The sequence below is a fragment of the Nematolebias whitei genome, chromosome 8 (assembly GCF_014905685.2).
Source record: "Nematolebias whitei isolate Nwh7 chromosome 8, NemWhi1, whole genome shotgun sequence".
In the NCBI taxonomy this organism is placed as follows: Eukaryota; Metazoa; Chordata; class Actinopteri; order Cyprinodontiformes; family Rivulidae; genus Nematolebias; species Nematolebias whitei.
Window position 1 is genome coordinate 10,591,051 of NC_056505.1, and position 9,669 is coordinate 10,600,719.

The window sequence follows — 9,669 nt, forward strand, 5'->3', positions numbered from 1 at the left end:
ACTTTTGAAGAGCTCATTGTGATTATCACTATTATTTTTTAACTATTATTTATTTTCATATTATTGGGGATTTTTCTTGTCTAACTGCGCTGAATTTAGGATTTTAGCACAGTAGTATAAAGTTGTTGCTGATTGTCCAGGAGGCAGAGTTAAGGCCGGTCACTGTCATGCTGGACTTCCTGCATAATGTTCTCCTCATTTATTGCACCCAACATTTAATTTTTAATTTTATTTTCCTTTTGGACTTGGCAATTATTTTTATGTCGGATGCCCTTCCTGACACAACCACAGACCACCGAGCTACCAAAACCCTCTGTGTGTAGCAGAGAGCTAGCTGCTAACTAGGGCACCTGGGGGAGCAGATGGTGGGGGTTAAGCGTAGACCTGTCACGATAACATATTCTGCAGGGCGACTAATTGTCTCAGAAATTATTGCGATAAACGATAATATTGTTTGAAATTTGACAATGATTAGTAATTATTGCAAAATTTAAGAAGAAATATTGGTTAATTTTATATTGAGTGTAGTACCTTTTTTGACCACCGGATGGCAGTATAAGGCTATTTGAACCGAAGGATGGATAGTGAGGGATCAAGCAGCGTGTCTCTTTAAGAAAAATGGGAGGGAGGCCCCTTGACATGATATGGGCTGTCTCTCCTTCCTTTTTTCCACAGTTCTCAAAATGGGGGATGCTCTGTGTGGTTTGAATAGCATTTTTCACACAAAGCTTTTAATTCAATTCAATTCAAGAATACTTTATTAACCCCAGAGGGAAATTAAACAAAAAAAAAATCAGTAAACAAGTTCTCAGCTTCTTTTTGCAGAATAAAACAACTTTTTGCAGGAAAAAAAAGCAACTTTTTGCACAAAGGCACGAGTTTCAACAGTAAATTTTGGAGCTTCGAAAAGACTGAGGTTTTTCCCCGAGGTCAGCCTGTTAGCTTAGCTTGTAGCTTAGCTTCTCAGCTTAAAAACGCGATTTTGCATGGTTAAAACGGATTTTAAAGAGAAAAAAGAAAGGGAGGGGTCAGTGAAAAGCACCAGAGTTTAACCATTTGTCATCCAGTGTCCAGAAGAAAGAGAGAGACACGAAGAAACGATAAACGCGATAAATGAAAATGAGGTTGATCGTTTTCATTTACCATGCGATTAATTGATTTATTGTTTATCGCGACAGTTCTAGTTAAGGACCTTGCTCAAGGGCCCAAGGTGAGGCAAATGAGGGTGTGGGTGCTTCATCCCACCCACATTTTGATGTTGTTACCGGGAGTTGAGCCATTGATTTTCCGATCACAGGCCCATCTTCTCTATAGCCTCTGCGCCACCACTCCCATTTAATTATACACCTCTGTAATATTATTTTTGTACATATTGATCACACTGACATGATTGTTTTTTATTTTTGTAACGCTATCTGAATACTTAAAAAGCATTCAGATCCAACAATATATCCAAACTTCAGAATAAACGCTTCCCCAGATTCCACTTTTTTTGTCACAATGGAGATATTGAAAGACCAAGAACTTAGTTTTCATTCAGAACAAAGTTTTTTTGTCAATTTTTTTAATAGAAGTTTTGCCACACATAATTTACATTTGATTACATTTTCATGTACACTGAAGCAGATCAGCAATAATAAATCTTCATTAACTCTAAATTTAAAGTTAAAATTAAAGTTCCTTAACTAAAGGTGCATATACAGATTTAGTTGATGTAGTCTTGTACAAAATTTAACGTTTTGGAAATCAATGCAAATTTAAAAAGTTGTTAATGGGTATTTTTCACACAAATCTCTCACAGTAGCGTGACTTAAATGTGTTTATTTAACTTGAAGACAATGATGTTCAGCTTTGGGTAACATGCACAGCTGTTCTAAAGTTCCAGATGTTGTCATCTATTTGTTCTGTAAAATACTTTTTAATTCTGTTTCTGTGATTTATTTTTTTTTTCCCTTAACATCTTAATTCATTAAATTTTTCAAAAAGTTAAGACTCTTGAAGCAAAGTTTCTGGTTTATTTAAAGATTGCCTCTCCTCGTCTTTGCCTCATATAAAGGTTTTAATTGAAACAATGAAGATGGATTTTGGAAGTCTTTTGTCACAACTCAAAGTGTTTCTGTTCTTTGTGCTGCAGATAAAAGTGAAGAGGAACTCCTGAGGTATTGAGTTCCTTGTATCCATCATTGTAGACGAGTTGGGAGCTCCAGCGCCAGCAGCATCTGTGCTACCCAGCCGTAACTGACATTGAGTGCATTGTTTGCAGCGGGAAGCTCACGGCTGTGGCCTAAAGGTACATTCCTGAGATCAGAATGCTGTTTGAAACACAAACAGCCTTTGTGCCCCCACTGCTCTCCTCCCCTGACTCCCTCATCCACGTCAAGCCTCGAGAACTAAACTGCCTCCTCTTGCTCATGTGTCAACATGTGGGCTATCATTTTACTCACACCCACGTACTCTCTCACACACATACACACATGCTTGTGTCGTTTTGATGATGAGGTCCAGGCAGATATCTGAGCTATCCAAGCTCTTGTGGAAGAAAAGCTGTGAAGTCCCAATTAATTTAGCGTTTCCTGTATCCCTGACCATTTTTAAAAATCCCAGAATAAAAAGTAAAAATGTCATATTCACTGCTGCAGTTTTCAAATTTTGACTTTCTTAAAGCATTCTGATGCGTAGGTTTAATTTAGATGCACATCAGTGCAGCTGTATTTGCTCACATTTACCAAATGTTTGTAATTTTTTGTTGATTGCCAATTTAGGTCAATACCATTCTGGGTTCCAGTTGGAGCGTTAGTGTTTATTCAAAATAGTATTTATTCTAATAAACTACTGCATCCTGGGCCACCAATTTGCTGTGACAATACTCAATGTAATTTAGTAGCATCAAACCTGTTCAGACTACGTGTCATTTATGCGCTGTTAAAAGTTTGATTTAGGCTATTGACTTTTGTGGTAACAAGTTTATACCAAATGTATTCACATTAGTTATATTTGTCCATGAAACCAAATGAATCCAATCAGCTACTTAGACTACAAGCATGTCTTAAAGACATAAAAACCTGGATGACCCTTAATTTTCTGCTTTTGAACACCGACAAGACTGAGGTTTTAGTTTTTGAACCTGAGCATAACAAGAGACAGCCACAAAAAGTCATACAGATTTTTTTTTTTTTTTTTACAAATATTATTTTTATTCACCAAAGAAAGTATTCACCAAAATGATCCGATTTTGTACAAAATATGAAACCCTACTTCTAAATTTGTTTTTGTGTTTATCTCTCAAAGTCCAGCATCCATTTATACAGTGGCCAAACGGAAAATGTGGCAAACGTAGCCCTATTGATCCAAGAAATACGAAATGAGGAACCAATCACAGGAGAAAACATCTGCTTAATGTCTTCATTTGCACTGCTTATTAGCAGCATCTATACCAGTTTGAAATCATTAAGCTGTTGATTTTGGAAGTGAAAAGTCATTAGTTGAAAAATGGAAATGAAAACAATGGCAAAGTCACCGCTTTAACACAAAAAACTTGAAGATTACACAAGTTTACACAAAACAGCAACTAATAATCTGTCACAGACCTGATTCAGCTCCAGCAGCTCAACGTTTGACAGCGTATCCTCTGGTGGAACAATGTGAAGGAAGTTAATTGTAATGAGTGATTGGGGTTGATGATGCTCAGTAAATGCCCCATTAAACCTCAATTAATTTTCACTCAACTGCTCTGCTGAGGAGGACTTAATATGCGAACGAATAAATCAGTAAGGATTCTGCACAGATCGTCAGCTCTGCAGCTGTGAAGTTCTGGAGTTCAATTTATCATTGTACAGTGATGCTGTTCCAGTCATTATCTGTTATCTATACAGGAAATTATGGGATGAAAAAGTTATGTTTACTGGGATGTTATAATGATGTTACAAATTATATGGCCTGAGTGCACTATGCTCACTGTCTTTAGTTGTTTAGCTTTTCTTTTTCTTAAAAGGCTAATTCTTTTTTTAAGTTACTTAAGTACTTCTGAGTAGATAGTATCTTAGCTGCAGTAGACAGCAATCAGAACAATTTGTTTGAAGAATCAAACAGTCTAAACAGGTAAATAATTAACAGAAAGTTAAAATGCACAATTACACATTCCAGCTTACCATATAACAGTGAATGTGGACCTAAATTGACATCAGTAAGTAGTAGCAACATGTTAGAGCACTTCTACAGCCTGGGGAAATCTAGACACATGTACCATAACGTTTCTGCCTGAATAATTATGGATTTTTTTTTAATGATGACAGCATAAAATCATACTGTGGTGTATGATACTGTGATATTTTTGTGATTAGAACTGTTTTAATATGGCAGGGATCCACTTTGTTTTTGGTCCCGCTCAGACTAGAAGGTATCTCACTGGGCTGCAATTTCAACAGCTTTCCGAAAGGAGTCTTCAGAATGTCTGATGACGTTTGCAGTTTTCACTTTCCTCAGTTGAATTAAACCTGTATAAATCATAACCTCTGTATTCTTGCTAAGGTCCTAAAAAAATGAACATTCAAGTTAAGAAGTATTTGGACTCATTTAACATCTCATCTTCTCATCAACCTGGTTTCAAGAAACAACACAGCACAATGACTGCTTCGCTGAAGGTTCTTAATGATGTTGACGAAGCACTGGATGCTAAGGATTATCGTGCTACACTTTCTTAAACCTGTCTAAAGCTTTTGACTCTGTGGACCATGACTTCTTATGTCATAAGCTCTCAGAAAATGGTTTCTCAGCCCACACTATTGGTTGGTTCTCTAGTTATCTTTCAGATCGGATGCAACATGTTCAACATAATGGCACTTCTTCCAGTTATCTGTCGACAACGGTGCACCACAAGGCTCAGTCTTAGGGCCCACCCTCTTCACAATCTACATAAGTAATGTAGGTCAGATCATTCCTGATGCATCCTTACATTTCCATGCCGGCGACAAAGTTGTTTATTGTCAAGCTAGAACAGTAGCTACGATTTTTCAGCTCTTACAGTCTGCATTCAACATCATCCAGTCAGAGTTGTTCAGTCTCAAACTGGTGCTGAATGCTGATAAAACCAAAGGGATGTTGTTTTCAAACATGAAGTCAGTACCAGCACTTCTTCCTTTTATTTTATCTATGAATGGTGTTCCCATAGAGTTTGTCAATTCCCATAAATACTTGATATCTTGGTCAATTCACATCTTTCTTTTAAGCCTCATGTCGAAAACTTGGTAAAGAAATTGAAAGTAAAACTGAGGTTATTTTTTTAGAAATAGATTCTGTTTAAGTCTGAATGGTAGGAAAATCCTTGTAACTGCTACTTTCCTTACCTCCATTGACTATGGTGACATTATTTACATTAATGTTCCTGCAAGCACCCTGCCGTCTATCATGGTGCACTAAGATTCATAACTGGATGTAACTACCGTACGCATCACTGCACACTGTTAAGTGGCCATTAATTTCACGCAGGCTCTCACAATGGTACATTTTCATCTTTAAACCTCTTCTTGGTCTGTTGCCTTCATATATCTCCTGGTACTTGTTACTTCATCAATGTACAGTAGATATAGCATGTGCTCTCAGGACATCATTACCTGCAGCATCCCCAGAGTGTGGACCGAACTCAGCCAAAGGGCCTTCTCCTACTCCGCTCCTTGCAAAAAGATCTGAAGTTTAACTGTTAAGTTCATTGCAAAAACCAATGCAGACATGTTCCTGTTTTTAGTCTCCTACATCACTTTATAATGTAGCCATTTTTGTTTCGTTTTTTAATATAATTTATTTTATTTACTTTTCATTTTATATGCTTTGATGTTTGTCTATTGTTGTCTGTACCTCATCTGTGTTCTTTGTCTAAAACAGTTCTCTGTTAGAGGCGTCCTGACTACTCTGCATAAATTAAGTTAAATGAAATAAATCCATCCAAATCTGCTCATTGTCTTGTCTAAAGTGTACTCCATCAAATTAAGCCCTCAACATTGGAGTGATTACTAAGGTGGAAACAAAACAGACAAACCGGGTCATAATTTCATTATAACCCCATCTCTGAGCAGATCAAAACCATAGGACCAGTCCAAAAATATCTTAACAGCATGTATGATATTTGATGAGGAGGTGGGCAACAAATAATGTGAACGGCCTAGAATGCAGTTTTGTAAGCTGTGTACACACACATCAAGCAGAAAAAAAAAAAATTAAAATGGTTGTAAAACATTGTTGTTGTCGTCGTTCCTCTAATAGAAAGCACACCTGGATCTGCCATTCCCAAACCCCAGCTGATTGAAGCAGATGGCCGCACATCCTGAGCCTGGTTCTGCTGTGGGTTTCTTCCAGTTAAAAGGGAGTTTTTTCTTTCCACCATTGCCTTTGTGCTTGCTCAAGATGAGAGACTGTAATGAAGTGAAGATTCAATGCAATCTGCTGGCTTCTTTAGATAGATAACTTTTACTAATTGACTTTATGTCTGTGAATGCTTTTGTACAGTGTCCTGAGACAACTGCTGTTGTGACTTGGAGCTATTGAAATACACTGAATTAAATTGAAATTGGTTGCTTGATTGAAAACTTTCAGAACACAGAGATACAGATACAGAAGCGCTAATAGCATAAAAACAATATGCCGAACAGCAGCACAAACATAAGTGGAATTGAAAATATTTTTCTGCCATTTTCTCTAATTCGAAGTCACCAACTAGTCTTCGACAGTCACAACAGTGAAATACAACCTTTACCTTGTGAACCCAGTCCAATTAAACTTAGTTTATTGAATGTGAGGCCATTCAAGCAGCTACCTGCAACAGGTAAGATGTTTATTGTTCACATTTCCACAGAACCCCATTTTAAAAGATCTAAACGGTCACTTCATTTGAATTTGAACACATCACGAGACATTTGGAGCCAAATTGATACAGAGACGTGGCTAAAGCAGAAAACCTGAACCTAATGGACCCACAACTAACAAGTCAGACAAAAATAAAGACTATTTATCTATTTTTCTTTGTCTTAACTGTCACGTGACTAAAGAGAGAAGACGAGAAAATAGAAGTTCAATGAGCTCCAAAAGGTTTCAGAATGGTGTTCACATAATTAGGAGCAATGTTCCCAGCACTCCGTTTGCTTTCAGGAGCATTCATCTCATGGAGTGTTTTCTCAACACCCCCATCCCCCCCCCCCCCCCCCCCCACACACACACACACACACACACACACACACACACACACACACACGCACAGCCTAGACTCCCGCCCATTGTTACGTAGGAACCTTCACCAAGTTGCCAACCAATGAGACGCGCCTTTTCACTAAGGGGGGAGTGAAAGAAGGGAGGCTCAAAGGTTTGAGGGTAGGGAACACTTTACGACCTACAAGAGTTGCTGTTTTCCCCACGCACTATTTGTTTGCGGTCCCGTGTGGACCAGTACAGTCCAGTGGTCCTGCGCACTCCAGCGGAGGACGCTCGGGACTCTCTGAGGACGCAGAGCGCAACAGGGACCCGCAGCGTGCGTGCACACGCAGTCGCCCCGCGAGCTCGAGTCACTCGGATGTTATGAACTTTCTTCTTGGGAGAACTTTTTTTTTTTTTTCCATCTTCCAGTTGAGTTCTAACTTTTCAGTTTTCCCAACCTCGAGTCGTGATGTAGCGGATGTTTCGGTGAAGAATCCGGCTCGAATGGATCAGCTCTAAACGGGTTTTATGGGCCTGGGGTTCCACAGTGCCGTGCCAGCCCGTTGAACGCCCCCCACCACCCCCACACACACACACACCATCTGCCCTCGGAATAACTCCCCAGCGTGGACTAATGTCCACGGAAGCGCAGCGCACCTTTGGCTTATGACGCAGCTGTGAGTTGGAACCATGGACGCGGCGGCGCGGAGCGTCCGCGGGTCCGTTTGGACTCTGGGCTGCCTCCTTCTCATTTTCGGCTCCCCCTCCGTGGCGTCTCCCCATCATGGTCGGCGGCTGATCTGCTGGCAAGCCATCATGAACTGTCAGGCAGAGCCCGAGTGCGGCTACGCGTACGAGCACTACAGCCGCGCGTGCGGCCCAGTGCTGAACGGCCACAAGAAGAAGTGCCCCAGCCACTGCATCTCCTCGCTCGTGCAGCTCAATCTGACCAAAAACGGCCCGGCTCTGGAGGAGTGCAGCTGCGGCAAGGACGCGCTGTGCGTCAGCACCAAGCGGGCCATCGAGCCGTGCCTACCCAGGACTACGAGCACGGGCTGCACGGAAGCCCGGCGCCAGTGCGAGCGGGACCGGGAGTGCAGCTTCGCCATGCAGGACTACCTGCATCACTGTGGCAAACTTTTCAGCGGGGCTGTCTGCACCAACGCCTGTCGGAGCGTGATCGCCAGCATGCGTAAAATCCCCAAAGCCCTGAAGCTGGACACTTGTGTTTGCGACGGGCCGGAGAGAAACATCTGCGAGTTTGTGAAAAGCAGCATGAAGGCGCTGTGCTACGACGACCCGGACCCGTACGACGAAGGCAGCGGGTTTGAAGACGACGACTACGGCGACGACGACCCGCCAGATCCACCGGAGAAGCTGGGGAGCGGAGCCCCTCTCCCTGCAGCCCGCCGGGACTTCACCCTGCTGGCATCCATTTTGGCTCTGTTGCTCCTCTTTTAACTCTTGTCTGAGAAAAAGGAAAAGGCAGCGTGAACTTTTAAAACTCGCGGACACGAGCTTTGCGTTGTGCGCACAGTTCTTGAAACATCTGGATACTTCTATGCAAGAACAGAACGACGGGAAGGATCTGACAGGGGCTGCTCTTCACAGCTTTTGCTTATGAGATAAGCTAAAACTCTGAAAGTAAAAGGACACACGTTTGGGTTTGTTTTTTTTTTGTATCCAAGCAGCTTAATCAGTGTAATCAGCTGTGCACTGCCAATACTTTTAGTAAAACTATTTTTCTATGACGAACAGTTGCCACCTGGCACCAGGAGACCTGACTTTACAAGTATTTAATGTTCCATGAACTTGTAAATAGGAGTTAAAGTGAAACAGTAATTTATTACATGGCTCCTTGTTGCAAATCCAAATTGTCATATAAAGACTGAGAATTCCAGCTTTAAAGGGAAGTTATTATGACTGAAGTTAGTGTACATTCACTGTAAATATATACATATATATATATATATATATTCCTGCAGAGAATCCTCTATGTTTTAGGTTATGAAATGATTTATTCACAATGTAAAGTCTAGATAAAGAAACGTCTAAATCCACTGTAAAACCGCCTTAATGATATCCTTTTTTACAGAAGGCATAAAGGAAACTTGAAGATGAAATTCGTGACTGTGAGTCCGTTTGTTGATGGTGCCACGTGACTTCAGCAATAAATCAGTTGAGAAGTGAAGCGTTGTCAAAAGGTCTTTAATGAGGCGGAGATATTTATGACACTTGTTTTGCTGCTCAGTCACTTTGGGCTCCAGGAAACAAACAAAAAACAAAAAGTTGTGGCTTTTTTGTTGTTGTTTTTGTTTTTAATAAGCAGGACAGTAAATCTCGAGACAAGCTCTGACACTGAAACTGAGCAGAGATCTTCAGAGGACAAAGAAACTATTGAGATTGTATTATTTCATTCCTTTAAGTTGCATCAGTTTGGAGTGTTTTGTTATTTTCCACAGCTTCATGTCACAGTTAAACAAGTTTCAT

At 40.5% G+C, this 9,669-nt stretch overlaps 1 protein-coding gene across 1 annotated transcript; it reads left to right on the forward strand.

Annotated features, from left to right (window-relative positions):
• The first annotated feature begins 7,378 nt into the window (after positions 1-7,378).
• On the forward strand, positions 7,379-9,663 carry gas1a (growth arrest-specific 1a). The gene has a single exon (XM_037680257.1). It carries the CDS (start codon positions 7,870-7,872, stop codon positions 8,638-8,640), a length of 771 nt encoding a protein of 256 aa, XP_037536185.1. The 5' UTR covers positions 7,379-7,869; the 3' UTR covers positions 8,641-9,663.
• The last annotated feature ends 6 nt before the right edge of the window (positions 9,664-9,669 follow it).

Excerpts from the sequence above, each read along its gene's own strand:
- gas1a (XM_037680257.1), top strand. The coding sequence starts at position 7,870 with ATGGACGCGGCGGCGCGGAGCGTCCGCGGGTCCGTTTGGACTCTGGGC.